Consider the following 22,143-nt stretch of genomic DNA (forward strand, 5'->3'; position numbering starts at 1 on the left):
CCATATAGAAGGCGCACCGGATTATAAGACGCACCCTCAATTAATGAGATTTCAAAACCTTTTCCATATATAAAGCGCACCTGATTATAAGGCGCCCCCTCAACTAATGACATATTTTGAAACTTTTTCCACATATAAGGCGCACCGGATTATAAGGCGCACCCTCAATTAATGACATATTTTAAAACCTTTTCAATCACATTATAGTAATACTCAATAACAATAACTCAAATAATAACTCTAAACTCTCAATAGCATGATAACTCAGTCAATATGAGCAACCTTGTTCAACCGTAAACACACAAAAGAAACAGGTAAAGCTTACTTTATCACTTCGTTCCCCATCTACCAATCCCAATCTCAATATTGATCCATTTATAAGGCGCACCTGATTATAAGGCGAACCATCAGCTTTTAAAAAAAATTAAGGCTTTTAGGTGCGCCTTATAGTGCGGAAAATACGGTAGCTAATGCGTGTAAAACACAAAATGCTCGAAACGCTCTAACACAATCATTTCTTCGTCAGACGCACCCTTTCAGTTCCTGTTTGACTTAGCGTAGCATGGTGATTTTACACAAGACCAAGAGTTTTTTTAAAACCGTAATGTACAGAATACCCGTGGAAACTTTCAGCATGCATAAATTCCTGTAAGGGCCTTTTATTAAGTTCTGCAAATAATAGGATGCAATGTTGTTTTTGATCATGGCCTTCCTTCCTTTGAGCTTTTATTAGCACTTGAAATACATGCAACAGAGGCCTTTCCTCTCTTGTCATTATTTTGAATGCCTATCAAAAACGTTCTTTCTTGCCTTTTGCCCCAAATCAACCGGAAAGGAAGCTTCCAACTGCAACTATAATGAGGACGACAGTTCGAGAAAATCATGCCGGTTTCCAGGTGTTCCCCAGAAGTAAAATTGTCTTACGTCAAGTTTCCAATCGCTAGCAAATCCGAATCTCGTATCATCGATAGCAACCATACCACGCGGGCGGTAGTTGTCTCTCCCGCCATTAAGGGTAATTCATTTTATAAATAACATAAAAATCAATACAGTGACGTCAGCCATGGCCTCAAGCTCACCTCCTCTCAGCAGTCTCAACATAAGCTTCAATTTTTATTAACTATCGATTCATCATGTCATAGTTGACGACAAACCCGGTTTATTCATTTATTATTAACTATTAAAATGTAAATAACAAAACGAAGGTTCACTCTAAATGAGTGTCAACATTGAACCACAATCGACAAAGGGCAAAATGTTGGGGAAAATAAAATCCAAATGAACGATGGAGATGTAATGATCCCTGCGTGCGTGTGTGTGTGTGTGTGTGTGTGTGTGTGTGTGTGTGTGTGTGTGTGTGTGTGTGTGTGTGTGTCTTCACCTGGTCTCTGACGTGTGAAACACTCTGGCCTTGCTCCAGTTCCCGCTGCCTAAGTGGATCACTTTATCAAGCATTGTGGCCTAGTTCACTCTGTGCCCGCCGCACAAAATTAGATTTCAGCAAACTTTGCTTTCCTCATATGAGCCGTTTTAGTTATGCTGCTTTAATATGGCGAAGCCTGTTCATCACACCTGTGATTTGAACACTCGCATGGGGGCCGGGGACAATTTACACCCAAGTAGCGAGCCTCATCTGGCCGTACCCGGGGGGGGGGGGGCATGTTTTTTGGACAGCGCTGTGCGAAGATGTGTTGATGCCCGTGTGTGTCAGCGGGTAGACTTTTCACAGTTTGAGACCAATTATAATCAGTCGGGTTACCGAGTTTTCAGTAACTGAACATTTTCAGCCGAAAGTCAAGTCAAAGTCAAATTCGATGCGTTTACTGTCATGCGCGCGGAGTAAAAACAAGTTTATCCGAACGATGAAATTCCTAATTTGCCGTCAATTGGCCTACCAAGTTAGAACAAAAAAAAACATAAGAGAAAAAACAAAACGCAAATAACAGCACATTATGAACAATAGTGGGTAGGCTATGTACATTTACTTTCAATAATTTGCAGAATACCGACAATAAATGGCCGAAAAATTCATTGGTGGTTTTCAGTCTAAACACAAATAAAAACTGAAACAATATCTCAGAAAAAGGAAGTTGTGATAACACAAAAACTACTCGGTAGGCAACAATTTCAAGCATTTGAGCAAGCTGCGCAAACGGAACACTGCCCAGCGTCCATTTCTTTCCTGGAACCAAAAAAAAAAGACCTAGCTAGCAAGACGGATCACCTCACAGCACGTCACAAAGGCTAACTTCAAAATAAACACGCGAAATATTACACGGATGACAATGCAATAGTTGGCTTTTATTTTGAAATTGGCCTCCATAGTTGTGTTAGCAAAATGGCTAGCTTGCGGTTTTGAGTTCACGATCATTATCAATAACACCGCTATTTAAAAAAACCTCAGTGGTTTTTTAAGTCATTCAATCCCAAAGACGTTTTTTTCCAGACATTCAACCGTAGGTACTTATTGTACTTATTTATATCTTTTTTGTTTTTGTTTAGTGTTTGAAAATGACTGGTACTAAATAAACTAAGTAAAATATTTTCTTTTTTAAAAGAAGATCTAAAATTAGCTTGTGAATGATGTAATTAATGAACAAGTTACTAAAGTTATTGATTACATTTTTAAGTACTAAAGTAATCGATTACTCCAAGTACTGAAAAGGAGTAAAGTATTTGCTAACTTTCTACATTGTTTTTTTTTTATTTCATATAGTAGGTACCCAACTACTAAATTAACTGATTACTTCAGGTACTGAAGTATCTGAGTGATTACACGAGTTATTTTTGTACCTAATTCATTACTTTAGAACAAAAGGACAAAAAGTAGTCAGTTACTCTAGTAATACCAGACAACGAATGCCGTAGACGTAGAAACACGTCTCTGGGATTGAAGGAGCTAAAGACGCTAAGAAACCGCTAGTCCATTACGCTGTCAATGTATGATACCGCACAAGTCTCTAGCATTAGCGCTAAATGCTAATTACGTATGTGATGCATTCAAGCGCCATTGAACATTTCAGGGAAAAAAAATCTTGACAATGAAGTTACCATTAATAATGGCGAACGTCAGATGTTAAAACATTGAACAAGATGAATAATCTGAGCGATACGATGTAGTTTTATTAATTTTTTGACAGAATTTAGGCTGCTTCTTGTTAAGGAGCTAGATCGCCGATAAAAGATTAAAAAGCACTGCTGAAAAACATTTTTTCGTGTTTAATCAATGTCAATTTGCATTAGACACAAACAAAAAAAAGGAAAAAACTTGCGTTTGACTGATTTCAGGTTTGTGAGCCGCATTCTGATGTTGGCGTTCACAACGGGGGGCTGCAGCTCGTCATGTTTTAATTATCTTTGGTCCGCCCAAATTTGGTCCAACTAATAGAAGCCCCCCCCCCATCCCCCTCCAGCTGTTGTTGAGTAAATAAACAGCCCCTGCAGCATAAAACCAAGCATCGTTTTCATTATTTTATACGAACTGAATTATTGATAGTTTTTTTTCATTAAATCTTTTTAGACAGCGCAGCTGCACTTATTTATTATTTTTAACTCAGCTAACAGTTTTGTCATTGAAAGGATAGCTTTATCACGTATTGAAAACTAATCCATCAATCAAATCATGATCTGTAAATACTTTTTAAAAAAGTTCTTCTTTGCGATTGAATGGGTCGTACAGCATCCCCTTAGTCACCTCCTGTGACTGTCAGTTGAGATGGCGCTTGGCTGTCAAATTGCTGCAGCGACCAGCATGAGGAGACACATTCTGACACGGGCCACACAACCTCACGTGTCAACATCACACGTGGAATAGTGTGAGTGTTTCCCATTTTTTTTCCCCCCGCCATTAAATCCATGCTACTCTGCCGTTATACGTGGGATTTATTTATTTGCGGATCAGGCTGATATCGGGCCTTATTTCAAGGTATCGGTACTTGCGGCGAGAATCGATACTAGCATGGACCGCTATCTCCCAGCACTTTTACAATCTCAATGAAGAAATGCTGTACTATATAGCACGGGTGGCAAACTCAAGGCCCGGGGGCTAGATCGGGCCCGACTCATCAGTTTTCGTGGCCCGCAAAATGCTGAGTTGACTTGAAGTTTCTGGCTAAAATACCAAATTTGCAAGTTGTCTTTACTTTTAAAAAATATTGGGAAGGAAAAAAAAAAACAAGCATTTTTACTGGCCATTCTCTCTTTTGAACAGATTTTACTGGCATCTGATTTAAAAACTGTAAATGTGTGACAAACCACGCCCCTCTGAAACTAACTACAATGTGGCCCACATTAAAAATGAATTTATTTATATGTATATTATATAATCTTAGAATATATGACAAACATACTTGCTGATACGTTGAGCAAATTCTGTTGCTACTGTGAAAAAAATGACATCGCATTCCGTTACCTGATATGACAAAATCGACAAAACATGATTCATCCATGTGCTCGCAAATACATTTGCAAGTACTTTCAAACGAGCGTATTTGCAGGCTAAATTGTAAACACATCATAAGCATTGGTTATTCGCATTTTTTATGTTTTTGATGGTTATTTGTGCAAGTGCATACCCTGTGGCATTATGGGAAAAAAAATGCTTTGCTTTTAGCATTAACCTACAAGTAGGTCCAAACAAATTTGTAAATGCATTTGTTGTATGTTTGTTCCAAATACGTGTATAACTCTTGTTTTGGTGTAATTTCAGATCAATTTGCTGGTCTTTTCTAAATATGTTTTCACACTAGAAACAGAATTTGCTTCCTGTCCCCTCTCGATAAATAATTTCGAAGATAACGAGTCGCCTTAGCATGAGCGTGCATCCTGCAGAGGTGCGAAAGGATGAGCGGCGGAGGAGGTGCGAGAAGTTGGCAGCCAGTGAAAGAAGTTGACGTGGACGCCGGCGTAGGACACCCAAGCATTCCTGTGCCACACGAGGAATGACTCGTGAAAAGCGCCGCCAAAAAGAATAATAGCCGGAGTACTGATTTTTCATGCGTGCCGTGCAGATGGTTGGAAATGCATTTCCCTTGCACCAGTGGCGGGGAATTAGCCGTGCGTCAGTGGAAGAGCTCGCATGACCCCCTCCGCTTCTGTTTCCACACCATCTCTGCTTGCTTTCGCAAACGCCGTGTGATTTTCGCCCGCAACTCCAGGAAGCGCGGGCCCGAGTCTAAAATTAGCTCTCCACAACTTCAAGGCTCGCTTTTGCGGTAGTTTTTCCATGTCGGGTTAGATACGCCTAGCTTGTAAGTAGAGTGTGTGCCGTTTAACGCTGACTGGTTGCTTGTTGAATCTGACAGGCCAATTCTGAAGCTTTAAGTGTTGTTTCCAGCTGGGACCATGGCACTGACTGAGCTGTAGTTGTGACAGCGGGGAATGTCTTTGTTGTTATGCGTCAGCGGGTTACACCGATCGTAGTGATGCAGAAAGTCAGAAATGTCTGACAAGTGTGGAATGGAAGTCAAGTGTGTGTTTGTATTAATAGCGGTGTAGATTATGCATTACAAAATACTGTGTTAAATCATATGAATTAGATTATGTAGCATTGTCATGTTTTCATGGATATATACTGTATGTAACTACTATAGTTTTATTATTGTAGTATATGCTTATATTGATATTTATGAAGTGTAAATATGTTTTATATAAACGTTTCAGCAAATATAAATATATATATATATATATATATATATATATATATATATATATATATATATATATATATATATATATGTATGTATATATATATATATATATGTATGTATATATATATATATATATATATATATATATGTATGTATAATTTTGCATGTTATATAAATATATATATAAATATATATATATATGTATAATTTTGCATGTTATATAAATATAAATATATATATATATATATATATATATATATATATATATATATATATATATATATAAATATATATAGATATTTATATAACATGCAAAATTATACATAATATATATATATATATATATTTATATAACATGCAAAATTATACATATATATATATATATATATATATATATATATATATATATATATTTTTTTTTTTTTTTTTTTTTTTTTTAAAGCTATATTGCGGACGGCGAACTATTGCAATACACATCTTACTTAAATCTTAATTTATTAAAACTTATGCAATACAGTAACTGTACTGTTGTCCCTTCCCATTCCCATCCATTTGGCTGTAGTCTCACAGAGAGCCGTGGTTATATTAGCGGCGCCCAGAAGTCTGATTAGAGTGAAACTTGTAGCTGATCAAACATGATAACAATCAGATTTTACACTTGAAGTTCCAATTTATCACAAAATAAATCTAGATAAGAGATTTACAACGCACCGGTGAAGCCTCCTTGCTCCTCTCCCTCGCATCTATTTAACAGCGTGTGTGATTTATGATTGAGACCAGCACTCCTCTCCTGGTCTACCTAACCAGCGGGAGTTGGGGGGAGTAGATTACAACTCCTGCCCTCATTGGTCGATGGTCACACCAGGAGACAATCACGTGTAATCTCTCATGAAACACGCACGCTGTTGGATAGACGCAAGGGGGTGGTCAAGACGCAAGTGTAATGGAATACAGAAGAGAATGACGGTAAAATATGCTGTCAAACGTTTTAGTAGGCCAGCCAATGAAAAATAAACCCTACCATACCAAATAATATATGGACACAAACATCTTGGTATATTTTTGTTGTTGTTGAATTTTTCTACAGCACATTGCACAAATGCAATGCGGATTGAATTGAAAGCTGTGACTCCCAAGATTGCTCTGAAATCATGTTCAATCCCCAACTAGAGCCATAAAAAAACAAAAAAAAAACTTAATTATGCTGGCATTTTATTGTGCAGCGCCCGTTGCCGGCATTTAGTAAGGTCGCTAGCATCAATTAGGGAGCAGTCGGATTACTTTTCAGAGACGGTTTGATAGATGTAAATTAAAATTGCACACTTTGATGGTAACATCCTGACACAATTAATTTGTTACTGATCACTTTAGTGATGTCATCTGTTTTATTTATTATTTTATTTGCCAGTCAGTGAAAAAAAATCTCACTGACGTCAACAACCAATCGACTTTGACTCGACTTCCATCAAGAGTCACTCAAAAAAAATCGTTTATCGTTTGCTGTTTTGACCTTTAGCTTGTGATGAAAACGACATTGATTCACTGCAACGATAGAAGACAAACGCAAAAGATTAATCAGCTTATCTTTTGTGTAAACAGGAGCGATTTTATTGAAACATTAAAATGGCAAACCGCTAGCTGCAAATCCTCCCGATAAATCAATGCTGCCCAAATGCTACATCAGTAGCTGTAATCGTGTTTTGTGTCTTTTGGAATAACCGAGGCAGCAAGATTGCAACGCTTACAGTTGTGAATGATTGCGCAATAAAAACATCAATGGCGTTTATTGGGTTGGCTCGGGCTCAGGCAGTTGCATTTGGACCAGTCCGGAATTTCTGTGTTACACAAGGTAAAAAAAAGAGGAACACACACGTTCCAACCCGCAACGCAACTACGCGGTCCTGGAATCCGCCGTGTGTTTGAATGTGTATTTTCTTATCGTCTGAAGGCCACGGGAGGCACATTCTACTCCTCAGTGGTCCCGCTTGTAATTTATGTCCGTGTTCTGTGCTTAAGAAGTACGCACCAATGACTTTTAACCGCCGTCTTCCTCTGTCCCGCTGCGCAAAGCACCATTCATTCTTGTGTTTGCAAAAATATGTATTTTCGCAGTTAGATTTTCGCCCGCAGCCTTTCCCAAAAATCTCTTCTTATCCTCAGAGGAAATTAGGAAGTGGATAATTTCCCATCTTTGTGGGTTCTGAATGTAAACGACCAAAAGATACTTATTTTTTTCTTAATTTTTTTCTGCTATTTTCAAATAATTTTAGATTTTTGCAGTCAGTTTTTTTCACCCATTATCCGTATATTGAATTTTGAATGAAGGTGTATTTTTACGTTCTTTTTTTTTCTTCTTAAAGAGTCCAGACATTTTTTGCAGGGGCGGGAGCTAAATAGGGCTGGTACTAAATAAATAAAGTTCAACTTCACGCACTAAATTTAGTAATCACCTAAAGTTATTGATAATTTACTACCAGCTGTTTTTAGATGCACTTATAGCCAAAAAACAGGAAAAAATGATTGAAAAAATAATAAAGTATTGATTTCCATTCCTTACCTAGAATGACACGGATGTAATATGTGTTGTATGGATGGAAACACTGCCATCCAGTGGTCACAGTTAGCACTACAGTGCTCAAATCACATATTAGATAAGCACTAGTCAAGGGTGTCAGCTACTCCGCATAAAAATTGCCATGAATTTTGTTATTAATTATTTTTATTACTATTTTAAAAGATGAGAATTCTCGTCCATGGCACTAGAAGGGTTAAGGAGAATTTTCAGGGTTTGATATTTTTCCTAGTGCTTTTTAACGGCAATCAACAATTATATGCAAATTTTGGCTCTTTGTGAGATGAGGCAAGGCTTAGTGAGATTAATGCCTACAGTACCTTTCAGTCAGATCGCAAGATCACTTCCAGGATCTTAAAAGGTAGAAAAATATGATTAGTTTTCACCTACTTCTGCCTCAAAAAAATTCTTTGGATGTCCTTCCCTGATTAACAAAACAAAACGAAATAAGCTCAAAATTGTCAGCACATTAATGAGGTCACTTAACAAATGCTTTTGAATTCTATACTGTAGATAAATTGCATTGAAACGATTTTCTTTTAAACTCCCGAGCCAAATGGACAGGGACATCCATAAAAATGGAAAATAAAAAAACTAATTAAATGATGACTATCTTGACTCAGGAGTGTAAAAGCACTTTTTTTACCAATCCATTATAAAGCCCATTAGACAGGAATTTCACACACACACACACACACACGCATATATATATATATATATATATATATATATATATATATATATATATATATATATAGGTTGTAAAAAGAAAATGTGGAAAAAGTGAAGTGCTGTGAATAATTTGCATATGCATTGTGCATTTAATATGAAGTGTGGTGTCAAACTTTGACCGCCATTTTGAAGATTTGCCATGAAAAACCAATGCAAAACCCCAATTATGCCTTTCATTTTTTTTGAGGTTTGCATGGCTTTGCACATCTAATGTCCCCACCCGTTTTATGAAATAAAATGCCAACTGCCTGCGAAGCCTCGCACGCTGCAAAAAGACTTCCACTGGGAGTTTATTATGGAACGTAAGGTTTAAAAGATACGCAGTGACTCAGGGAGAGGATTTGCATGACTTGCCGGCAAACGGGGAATACGAAAACATTGCCGAATTGATATTCCGCGTACAAGTCGGGCAACTTGTCATGCTCAACTTTGACCATGGCGCTGAGCTTTCATGCCACTTACGGCGTCACCTTGTCGCAAGTGATGGAGTGAGTCATCCCACAAAAGTTTGGCCAGCCGGATGCAAATAGCAGCTAAATGAAGCGCACATCATAGTTGTGTTTATTTGCAATAATTAATTTGTTATCTCTCTTTTTAGGGAGCGCATACAGGGAATGCATGGAGAACGGCACATGGGCGCTAAAGAGCAATTATTCCAACTGCGTTCCCATTTTAGAGGAAAAGGTAAGTGTTGTATTTTGGAAACGCCATCCAAAGGAGCCGCATTTCTCTTCGGCGTCGCACAATTAAACACTTGAGATGTTGTCGTTTCCGGACGCCCGCGTACGTTTCCGAGTGCGTATTGAGCTGAAGCCTGCAGGCAAAGCGTAAGAAGCGACTGCAACGTGCCGCCCGATTGATTGTGGCGTCTCCCTGCTCGAGCGTATTTCTGGCTCTTGCTCCATTTTTCCTCAGACAAATTTAGACATTCTAAGACATCTGAAGTGTGTCAATGGTGTTTACACCTTGTACTAAAAGCACCAGGATAACAAGGAGTAGGCCGGTGACGTATTTTTAGGAGTGTGGCAAAGAAATAAAACTGGAATAGTAGCACAAGGGGTGACGGGCTTGTTGTTAGCGGATCCATCCATCCGATTTCTCGGGTCGCCGTCTTCAGGCAGCGGGACACCCAAGACTGGTTGCCAGCCAATCACAGGGCATACGGAGACATTCACACAGGGCGATTTGGAGTGTCTGATATACCTATCATGCATGTTTTGGGGATTGTGGGAGGAAACTGGAGTACCCGGCGAAAAAAAAACATGCAGGCATGGGGAGAGCATGCAAACTCCACACTGGGTGATCTCGGTCGGAAGCAAACTGGTGACCACAGAACTGCCAGGCGGACATGATAATCACTCCTTCACCTTGTTGTTAGATTTATACCATTAATTGTCACTTTCCAACTTACTGTCACGATATCAGTAAAAAAAACACAAATAATTGCTAAAACTTCACTTTGTTTTTGTTCATCTCGGTTATCAAGAATAACTTTTGGTTTTCAATAATTACTTTGGCAATTATTTATGACAATTTGGCAATGGCTGGCCGAATTTAGTGATGGGATAATGAACCACTACTTTTAAGCTCCTTTAGGTGGCACTATTGCTTGCTCATAAATTTCCATTAATTTGAACCTTTAAACCACGGCTGCTCAATTATATTTTGCAAAGCCAGAGACAGAGAAAAATGTGTATGTAAATGTAAGTATGTTTTCTTGCAGAGAATGTATCCCGTGCATTATAAGATAGCACTGATCATCAACTACCTGGGCCACTGCATTTCTGTGGGGGCGCTACTAGTGGCCTTCATCCTCTTCCTGTGCTTAAGGCAAGTACAGAAATAAGCCGCAAACATCTCTATGTGCGACGCCTGCCATGTCGGTGCAGCAGACACTCGGAACCTTCCTCTCATCTGTCCTCCTAGGTCACTTATGTCACATGAATACACACACACACACACACACACACATATATATATATATATATATATATATATATACACACACACACACACACACACCTACACACCTGCACACCTACAACTGGTTGGTTGGCAGCAAGCAACTGACTGCGATTAAAGAGTGAAATAATCGATATCAGTCGGGAATATCAAAAGATGACAGCTTGTATTGTATTCTTGTGATGTCCGCTTGGATGTGGGCCCAAAACGCACAAAGTAAACATCCCGCCTCGAGCACCTTTGATCGCCTTTTCTCGAACTATATTGGATATAAAGAACAAAATTCTGGTAACCCGAAACCTTGAAGAAAAAAAAAAAGTAATTGATAAGAATAAGGACATAATAGATATTGCGCAACACCCTCACTTTAGTTAAAATCACATCTGACAGCGGTAAACCATGTTTCGGTCATTTATTGTCGTGTGTGTGCATCTGTATATAATATATATATATATATATATATATATATATATATATATATATATATGAGAGAGAGAGAGGATGATGATGATGATGGACGCTAGCTAGCTAGCTAGCTATATTCTGTGGCTAGCTAGGCATATGATATGAATGCTAGCTAGCTACAGTAGATATTAATAGAGATTGCTAGCTAACTGGCGATTGATTGATCGGTTAGCCCGACCTTTTGGAAAAGTAACTCCAGACTCATTCACTGCCAGATGTTTTGGTTCTTATCACAATCTCCGGGTTTCTCCCCTCGTAAGCGTCCCAATATTTTTCTGTCCTACATTAAACCCATGCAACATCTTTCCTTGCCAGGAGCATACGATGCTTGCGCAACATCATCCACTGGAATTTAATCACCACCTTCATCCTGAGAAACGTCATGTGGTTCCTGCTCCAGCTCATCGACCACAACATCCACGAGAGCAACGAGGTAAGTCCTCGCCCGGCGGCTGCGGCGGGCTGTGATCGTTTGGCGGCCGGCTCGTGACGCTCGTGATGTCGTTCCCGCGGGCCAGCCGTGGTGCCGCCTGATGACCACTATATACAACTACTTTGTGGTCACCAACTTCTTCTGGATGTTCGTGGAGGGTTGCTACCTGCACACGGCCATCGTGATGACCTACTCCACGGATAAGCTGCGCAAGTGGGTCTTTCTCTGCATCGGCTGGTGTAAGTGCATATCACGTGAATCCCATTCTGCTTTTTGTTGCCTCGTTCCCACCCAAAAATAAATAGATGACGTCATTCGTGACCTTTTGCTGTTCCTAAGAGGACACGCCGTTGCGCATTTGCACATGGTATTGTTACTAAAAAAAAATTTAAAAAAGCTTCTAGATGAGCCTCAAAGAACAAACGCAAAATTAGTTCCGTGGTCTGGGATTGATGTTAATGTTCAGTTTTTTTCCAGTCCATGGTGAAAAATGCTGAATTTGCATTAGAGCCATCAAAATTACCATATTTTCCGCACTATAAGGCACACTGGATTATAAGGCGCACCCTTAACTAATGACACATAAAAAAAAATCCATATATAAGGCGCACCGCATTATAAGCCGCAACAGTAGAAGCAGTCTTGATTAGTAGATTAGAAACCATCTTTCTGACAACTCTGTTCACTCCCAAAATGAATAAACAACTGTCTTATGTATTTATTTTATTATATATATATTATTAATTCCGTGACAGTTTATCATTTAGCGGCAAGGTATAACATGTAGTGCAACATTTATATCACGGAACTTTTCCTCCAGTGCAATCACAATATAGTAATACTCAAAGTAATAACAATAATAACTCAAATAATAACTCTAGATTCTCAATATTATAATAACTCAATGTCAATATGGTCAACCGTAAACACACACAAAAAACAGGTAAAGTTACTTTATCACTTCATTCCCCATCTACGAATCTCAATATTGATCCATATATAAGGCGCACCTGATTATAAGGCGCACCACCAGCTTTTTAAAAAATTAAGGCTTTCGGGTGCGCCTTATAGTGTGGAAAATACGGTAAATAGGATTAAATTTAGCGGTGCTAAAACTGTGCTGCAAACGCCCACTTAACATATGCAAATTTTTGCCTTACCGGGAATGAACCCCTGCATATATTCTCGCTTCCATTTCCTGTTCGATACTCACCCTCACACTTTTTTGCAGGCGTTGCGGGGCTTTCGCTCTTTTTGAGCACTTGAATTAGTTCAACCTCCGGGACTTTCCTCCGTACGAGAACCGCGCGGAAAACGTCACCGCCGTTTGCGCTCCGGTCGCGTCGTGGTTTCGAAACACCAGCGTCTCACCGCGGTTTGCCTCCCGGCGAAGGAAATTCACCCGTAAACATTGTTGGACACGTCCCTGAGAGGAAGACTGACATTCTTCCTCTTTATGTCACGGTCAATACGCGTGTTCTATCTGGGTATAAGTAGAATGGAGGAAGTGGGAGGGGCAACTTGAGGAGATTGTTACCCGAGAAATAAATGGCCGAGATCAATGGCCACGCGACCTACATTTTTGTTCTGAAGGATTTTTTTTAAATCCCAACGTAAATTCTTTTGTCATAGTCGCAGCACTGACTTTAATCTTTTAATCGTCACCTCCCTCAACGCAGTTTTTGAAAAAAAAACGGGTCAAGCTCTAATTGTGCATACGGGTCTTCGCTTTAGAAATGATCTTACTTTCGGATCTACAAATTTTAATGGCCGAGATGATTGGGAAAACGTAACACCCTTTTATGGAAGCTCATTGTGAGAAAAAGTATTATTGCGGTTTCTGTCACTCAGTCTTATCTGGCTTTTAAATTATTCATGATGGATAGACACAAAATGAATTTAAAAGGAAGAAAATAATACCTTATTTCCTCAAGGTGGCTTAGCCATTTAGCCATCCGCAAAGACTACTAGCTGCATAATGAGAGCGCCTGCAATTATTTTCCTATTGTAATTAATTTTCCTTTCTCGTCATGGATTTGAATTGAAGAGACAGTTTTACCCTATACTGTATGCTATAATACATGTATTGTATATTGTTTAGATTTGTAGTTTTGTAGCGCGGATCATTTGTTTCTGTAGTTCAATTGAAAAAGTGATTTTTGCAGCAGTTTTCCACCATTGTGCTTCAATGCCAAATGAAATGGATTTGTAGCTCTTGAATCTTTGAACAAGTTCAAATAAGTGCTGCTGAAGGGTCATTAATAGTACCAGGCAAGGGCTTGCATAAGAGCGACACTTGTATGGCAGTTAAGAATGTTACCGAAAATATTTCTTTAAACAACAGTAAAATGGAAAAAAAAATTGTACATCTTTAATTCACTGACTTGAAATCTTCTTTTTCAGGTATTCCGTGTCCAATAATCATAGCCTGGAGCATCGGGAAGCTCTATTATGAAAATGAAAAGTAGGAGCACACACTTTGCCAATTATAAACATTGCATCTTTTTTTTGCATTGCACCCACAAAAAATTGAAAAATGGTATGGTCTGTCTGTAGACCATAATTGGGCTCTACCGCCACCTACTGTCTTGAGGTGAAACACAAGTCAACAAAGAATTTTCTGTTTGCTGACATAGTGTGACCGCCACTCAACGAAATGTTGCAAAAATGCAGGAAAATTAATGTCATAAATTCTATTACAATGCATCTCAAAAATTGCTGGTTGGTTTTATATGGTCCAAAATTTGGACAATGATTATTTTAGTACACAAAATCTGGCTCGTGCAGCTGCAATCACATAGAAATGTCAGAATCGTTGCATTTTAAAATGTTACATGTTTTAATCATCTGCTGGAAATTTCAGCTCCTTAGTGTTTTTTTTTTTCCATTGATTCTTTAATGATATAAAAAACAAATCACAGGAATTTCCATAATTTGTAACATAATGCCACAAGGGGTGTTAGTTGCTTATATAAAAGTTATTGTGTGCGTCCCCTCAACAGGTGCTGGTTCGGGAAGGACCCCGGCAAATACATCGACTACATCTACCAAGGGCCTGTCATTCTCGTGCTCTTGGTCAGCATCACAGTGGGAATCTTTTTCTGTCCATTCCTTGTGTTTGATTATTTGCTAGTAATCCCGTAAAGTGAAAAAAAAATTGCTCTCTGCCAGTTCCATTAGTCGAAGTGAAATTCGATCGACATCAGCCATCAGAGGGCACATGAAAAAAAATCTTCTGAATCCATGCTGGAAATTGAACGGGAAGTCATCCATTTTGTGTTGAAGCAGTTCTACGCGGGCAATTCCAGGACTTGCACTTTTGAAGCTACTCCTGTTTGAGTGGCAATTTAGTGGCAGAAAGTCGGTCTTATTACGAGGCTGCTCAGAAGACATCCAAAGGTGGGAAGATGGATTTCCTTCATGAAGGTGAACAGCGGGCGGCAAATCTCCTGAATCAATGATGTTATATTTTTGAACTCCACTCACTGGGCAGCATAGTTCTGGGATGGCATATCAACAATGGGGGCAGTCTCCGAGTGTCCACTTCAAGGCACAAATTTGCTGAAGTCATGTTCAGGCTTTAGCGCATTACTAACGCATCACATTTAAAAGAGAAAAGAGGTAGCCGCCGTGACTGAAGTATGAAAAATTAAACCCCAAGAAATTCGTCAAAGAAACTGAAGAATAATCAATGTTTTCCATGAAAACTGAATGTTTATTTATGGCCTGTGTGTGCGTGTGTGTGTGTGTGGGAGGGGGGTAACATTTGCCCCCCCCAAAAGAAGAACCAAATATTGAAAAACTAATATGCAGACACGTTTAATTCAAATAGTCAACAACAACAAAAACAACAAATAAAAACATTATGCATTTCTTTTTTTTGCCTCACCCTTCTAATATGGGTGGAGCTTAGTCTCAATCAAATCTCAGATTCGCTTTGGAAAGGATAAGCTTTTAATCTTCCATCTTTTTAAAAATTGGGCGTTCTGGAAAAATATTCCAACCAAAAATTCGCAAGGCTCCATCGGTTGTCTGTGATTTTGCCACTAGGGGGCGGTATAAAGGTCATGTAGATAAAAGCTTTAAAAGTTTAGTTTTGCAACTAGACATGTAAATGATTGTTCATTTGTTTTTTGTTGTTTTTTTTTAATGTGGGCTGAACGTAGCCCCCAATCGTCGTCAATGACGTTTTGATTTGGAGTCTTTTTGTAAAGCGGTAGCATTTATGCATTTTTTGTGGGCGGAGCTTGGCCCACCAAAGACATTTCTCACGTTCTCCATAAAAAGCTTTGATTTGTTTTCTGTCCTTCCTAGATAAACTTTGTTTTCCTCTTCAACATCGTCAGAATACTGATGACCAAATTGAGGGCGTCCACCACCTCGGAAACCATTCAGTACAGGTAACACTTGCGTTTTCTTTGGCTTTTTTTGAACCGCTCCTTCTGAAAAGCTCCAAAATTCTTCGCTCGCTTTGATAAATCGCTTCTCGTCGCCGCTTTCAGGTTTAAGAGCTTCCTCTCGCTGCAGTCAATGGGATCCAATTCAAAACATTTCATTAACGACGTAATTATGTTATTTCAAGATTTTTTTTTTTTTTTACTCGAAAGACCTTTTTAGTATCCGCGAACGACTTTAATGCTCACATTAGACGGCACATTTATTTAGCTGGGATCTCGTGTTGCAAGTAGCTCCGGGATGCATTATTGATATTAATCGTGCTTCATTAGCCGAGCTCGTCTCGCGAGGGGGAGTTGAGCTGCTCGCCATCTGGAAGCGCATTATTTTCATTTAAAGACATGTTGGCGCTGTACTATTTTTAGAGAAGAAAATATCACACTTTACTTTGCATTTGTGCCGGGTGCATAAATATGATAATGTGTCAATTTGTCCGAGCGCATTTTTAGAGGGTCACTGATTTTGGCGTTGACCACAATTGGCTGCGCGGATCTTGTGCTTCATGATGACATTTGTCACAATTTGACAACAGATGCCGCACTTTAAAGCAGTCAAAATTTTTTATAAACAAATACCCTCAAACAAAATCCTTTAGTCAGACACCGTATTTTGAAACACAAACCTTGTATAAAAACCCCAATTTCAAACTCCAGCACAAGTTTAAAACTTCAGTTTCCTACCATACTAGTTTAAAACCCAACCTAACCCAATTTGAAACCCTACTACAAAATTATAACACGAACCCTACTTTTAAACCCTAATTTCTAATTCTTATTCCTAGTTTTCTGATCCTCATTCGAAAACCCTATTCTTACTAATGGAAATATGCATTTTTATAAATGCAATGTAGCAGTAAAATATTGTGTTCATGAAACGGTATTCTTCTAATAAAAATGAACATGACGTGATGTCGGCTTGAAAAGCAGGAATGTAATATTACTTCTACAGAAGAAACAAAAGACTTCCTCCAACAGAGAATTAGCATCCAACTATGAATACAAATCCAGAAGAAGCTGTCAATCAGAATTATGGCTCTTTGACACCTGCATTCCTAAGTGAGACCACATCCCCCAAAAAGTGTATAAGAGGCGAAACGTTCCTATTTTGAAACTTTGAAATGTTATTACATTTGATTTGAATTTGGCCTCCACAGAAAAGCCGTGAAGGCCACTCTGGTGCTCCTCCCTCTGTTGGGCATCACCTACATGCTCTTCTTCGTCAACCCGGGCGGGGACGACATCTCGCAGATCGTCTTTGTTTATTTCAACTCCTTCCTGCAGTCGTTCCAGGTAAAGCGGTCCACGCGGTGACTCATGCCGACTCCCTTTGGTTGAAACTTTTTTTTTTTTCTCCGGGCGTGTGTGAGCGCGGGGTCTTTGCGGCGGGGGAGGAAGACGCGACTAAGGACGACATCCCAACACTGTTCTGCGCTCTCGGCTGTCACAAACAAGTCGGCCGTGTGGGCATGATTGTGCTCCTGTGGCTATTTTTTCCCCGCTATCTTCAAATCGTGAGCTGTCTGAGTAATACAAAGATTGGAATTCAAACACGCTGTTCTAGGAGGCTGTTCCGCCCATTTCTTGTGTGTTGTACCCAGTACAGTACGAATAAACTACACTGTATAATTTACATTAGCGACAATCAAGCAAAACTAAGGTCAAATAGCTGTTCAATTTCAATCAGGTATACACACACCCACACATTTGAAAAATACATAATACTAAAAAATGCACGCAAAAATTGCCTACACAAATTAGATCTCAGCAATTCAAGAACGGGCACACACACGCAGTCAAATGCTTTACACCTAATTTAAAAGGTATACACATATGCAGGTATGAATTTAACACAGCCACACAGTAAACATTCAAGTGTGAACACACATCAAAATGATATACACACTGTTATAAGATACACAGACAAGACAAAAGGGCTTTAAACACACACCTAAATATGGTACATACACAGTTCATACACAGTAATACTGTATATGGTACTTACACAGTTTTTTGTATACACATATAGTAAGTGTAATCACTCACATAAAATGGTATGCACACATGTACAAGGTACACAGGCATGACTTTATCGTGTACACACAGTTGTGATTAAAGGCACACTAGCAATGCTTTAAGGTACACAGACATGTCAAAAAGGTATAGAAACCGTTGTGAATTAAACATACAGCTAAAATGGTGGGTACTTACACACCCGATGATATACAGTAGATATGAAGTATACACACTAACACAAAATTACATGGTACACATATGGTATACACACAGTTGTGAGGTGAGTGCACATAAAATAAATGTGTACTCATGCTTGCAAAGTAAATACTGTATGTATACCAAAATGGTATACAAACAGTTCTAAGGTATACTAAACAGTATACAGCGTTATCTAGTATGTATACTAGCAAAACTAACGGTATACCCAAGTGTGAGGAGTAAACACACACTAATAATGCCACATAATGGTATACACACAGTTGTGAGTGCACGTAAAATAAATGTGTACTCATGCTTGCAAAGTAAATACTGTATGTATACCAAAATGGTATACAAACCGTTCTAAGGTATACACATTCTAAACGGTATACAGCGTTATCTAGTATGTATACTAGCAAAACTAACGGTATACCCAAGCGTGAGGGGTAAACACACACTAATAATGCCACATATGGTATACACACAGTTGTGAGTGCACGTAAAATAAATGTGTACTCATGCTTGCAAAGTAAATATTGAATGTATACCAAAATGGTATTCAAACAGTTCTAAGGTATACACATACACTCTAAACGGTATACAGCGTTATCTAGTATGTACTGTATACTAGCAAAACTAACGGTATACCCAAGTGTGAGGAGTAAACACACTAATAATGCTAATATTACAAATAGTTGTACACACAGGTGTACACACACACGCAGTAGTATAGTGTACACATGCCGAACTAAAAGTATACCAATCGTTCTGGATTAAACACATAATGTAAACAGCCACACATCAAAATAGATGGTAACAATTACACAAAGTACACACAAGGTACACACACACAGGGCAAAAATGTTATGCACCTAAGTGGGCATAAAACTTGAAATGTTAGCTAGCCGCGCCCACTTTAAAAGGTACGTATACACAGGCATTCAAAATGGTATATACGCAGGTGCGAAGTGATTTATTGGATGCGAAGCGCGGCGAGCACATAAGTGTCACAGCGGGGTTCACGCCATTTGCTCGGTGTAAATGCGGTTGATTCTTTTGAGAGTAATAATGTGTCATTACTTTGTGTGATCTAATTGCGTTGCGATTACGCCGCACGGCGCTGATGTGTGTTGTTCCGCAGGGCTTCTTTGTGTCCGTCTTCTACTGCTTCCTTAACGGCGAGGTACGTATAATGCGTTTACTTCCACTAACGAAAATCCGGCGGGAATCGAACGTTTGACCAAGCCCTGCTGGATTTTTTTTGTTTTTGTTTATCTGATTCAGTCATGTGTGGCGTGGCTTTCATTAAGAGAAACACAAGAGGAGCCAACGTGGCTCCATGCATTTTCATGAGGTTGTTTAAAGCGATCAAACCCTAATTGGGTTGAGTCTCTCTTGTCTCTCGCGCCATCCTGAGTGCATTTACAAGCTTGCCGCCGTTAATCAAATACTCTTTGACAGCTGGCTAATCAGTGGAAAGTCGGCAGTGCGGCGAGCTGAACCATCTGCTGGCGTATGTCTGTTTACAAATAGATTCAAAATTGCGTGCCCTTGTTATGTGCTAACCAAGCAAAAATGCACATCTAGTGATTTAACTCTTTCTGCAATTACAATAATAAACACGCGCAACCATTATCCTTCAGGAATTTTAGCCTCTACTTTGAAGCGTTACGGCCAGTTTCAAAGTTGTTCTTTTTTAAAACCCTAACGCTCGCTGGAAACATGACTTTGATACCTTAAAACACAAGTTGAACCTACCACATTTTCCGCACTATAAGGCGCACCTAAAAGCCTTCTTTTTTTTTTTAAAAGCTGATGGCGCGCCTTATAATCAGGTGCGCCTTATATATGGATCAATATTGAGATTGGTAGATGGGGAATGAAGTGATAAAGTAAGCTTTACCTGTTTCTTTAGTGTGTTTACAGTTGAACAAGGTCGCTCATATTGACATTGAGTTTTTATGCTATTGAGAGTTATTGTTTGAGTTATTGTTATTGAGTTTTACTATAATGTGATTGAAAAGGTTTTAAAATATGTCATTAATTGAGGGTGCGCCTAATAATCCGGTGCGCCTTATATATGGAAAAGGTTTTAAAATGTCATTAATTGAGGGTGCGCTTTATAATCCGGTGCGCCTTATAGTGCGGAAAATACGGTACTTTGAAAGCCTAATCCTACTTTGACAATTTAAGTCTAGTTTTAAAACCAAACGTCTTGTTTCAAACCCTTGTAGTTATCTTAAAGCCTATTTTGAAACGCTAACCCAATTTTGAAACCCTATTTTGAAACCCTAACTCAAGCTGCAAGCTATGCTTTGAACCTCTGAAACTTTAAAACCAAAACAATACTTTGAAACCCTAAAGACAGTTTAAATGCCTAATCTGAAAATGTACACCGAAGTTCAAACCCTGCTTTGAAACTCCATCACGAATTTCAAACCCTACTTTGAAACCCTAACGCTTGTTTGAAACCCAATTTGGAACCCTAAGTCTTATGTAAAACCCAAATTTCAAACCCTGCTGTGAAACTTGAGTCTGAAACCCTGTTTTGAAACTCTTTTCCTCGTTGAAAATCCTACTTTGGAACCCTAAGGCCAGCTGGAAACCTGACTTAGAACCTCTACAGTATTTTGGAACCTTAAAGCCCAAGTTAAAACCATAATATGAAACTGCAGTTTGAAACTACAGTTTTTATGCTTGACACACACCGCATTTGACGCCTCCCTTGGACCATCTGCAGTTAAGTAGACAAAAACGTTTTTTTTTTTTTTCCCTTCTTCTCGCCGCAGGTTCGCTCGGCGGTGAGGAAACGCTGGCACCGCTGGCAGGACAATCACGCGCTGCGGGTACGAGTGGCACGGGCCATGTCCATTCCTACGTCCCCGACCCGGGTTAGCTTTCACAGCATCAAGCAAACCACCGCTGTGTGAATATGATGGCTAAAGCGCGTGGCGGGGATTCGCTCTCGCGCAAAGACGCGTCGGTGTGGCTGTAACGGCAAACAGCTGTCAGGCGGCCATTTTGTCCAGAACCGGGCCTGTCGATGGAGTTTCTTACTTGGCCAAAGTGTGTCATTGGTGCCTGTGCTCATCAACTCACTCACTAGCAGTCAGTCATTGGCAAAAGTTCAAAGTCCCCCCAAATTTGGAGTGTGTGACTGTTGTATCCTCCCACAAAATATGTGACGTCCGGACCAAAAGAAAAAAACGTTTTTGTCTAGCTGTTCCCATTCTTTAATCAGCAGTAGAACATGGCTTGGTTTCCCCAAAGTCAAAAACCAAAAAACGTTAAGAGGAACATTTACATATATATATATATATATATATATATATATATATATATATATATATATATATATATATATATATATATATATATATATATATATATATATATATATATATTAGGACCAGACTAAAAAATTTAGGAAATTAATTTAAATTTTGCAAAGCGTTGAAAATTATAAGCGCTAAAAATACTCTTTTTTTATATATATATATATATATATATATATATATATATATATATATATATATATATATATATATATATATACACATACATACATATATACACACAATGTAAGCATCCAGTCCAAAATCTAATAAAAATAAATTTCTAAAGTTGTCAAGTCTGCGGCGCACTAAAGTGCCAAAAAATTCTAAT

The 22,143-nt window shown here is 38.8% G+C and overlaps 1 protein-coding gene across 1 annotated transcript in view; it reads left to right on the top strand.

The window, feature by feature from the left end:
- crhr2 (corticotropin releasing hormone receptor 2) overlaps positions 1–21,786 on the top strand; it is a 37,795-nt gene extending 16,009 nt beyond the window's left edge. The window contains exons 3-12 of the mRNA XM_088429771.1: positions 9,551–9,636; positions 10,676–10,782; positions 11,695–11,812; positions 11,898–12,051; positions 14,216–14,276; positions 14,815–14,887; positions 16,127–16,212; positions 17,421–17,556; positions 19,619–19,660; positions 21,267–21,786. Of these exons, the coding sequence (XP_088285897.1) occupies positions 9,551–9,636; positions 10,676–10,782; positions 11,695–11,812; positions 11,898–12,051; positions 14,216–14,276; positions 14,815–14,887; positions 16,127–16,212; positions 17,421–17,556; positions 19,619–19,660; positions 21,267–21,407 (1,004 nt within the window). The 3' untranslated portion in view covers positions 21,408–21,786. The remainder of the gene's footprint in view (positions 1–9,550; positions 9,637–10,675; positions 10,783–11,694; positions 11,813–11,897; positions 12,052–14,215; positions 14,277–14,814; positions 14,888–16,126; positions 16,213–17,420; positions 17,557–19,618; positions 19,661–21,266) is intronic.
- Positions 21,787–22,143: the final 357 nt, after the last annotated feature.

Source organism: Hippichthys cyanospilos, chromosome 12 (assembly GCF_059441005.1).
Source record: "Hippichthys cyanospilos isolate Australia breed blue-spotted pipefish chromosome 12, RoL_Hcya_1.0, whole genome shotgun sequence".
Classification (NCBI taxonomy): Eukaryota; Metazoa; Chordata; class Actinopteri; order Syngnathiformes; family Syngnathidae; genus Hippichthys; species Hippichthys cyanospilos.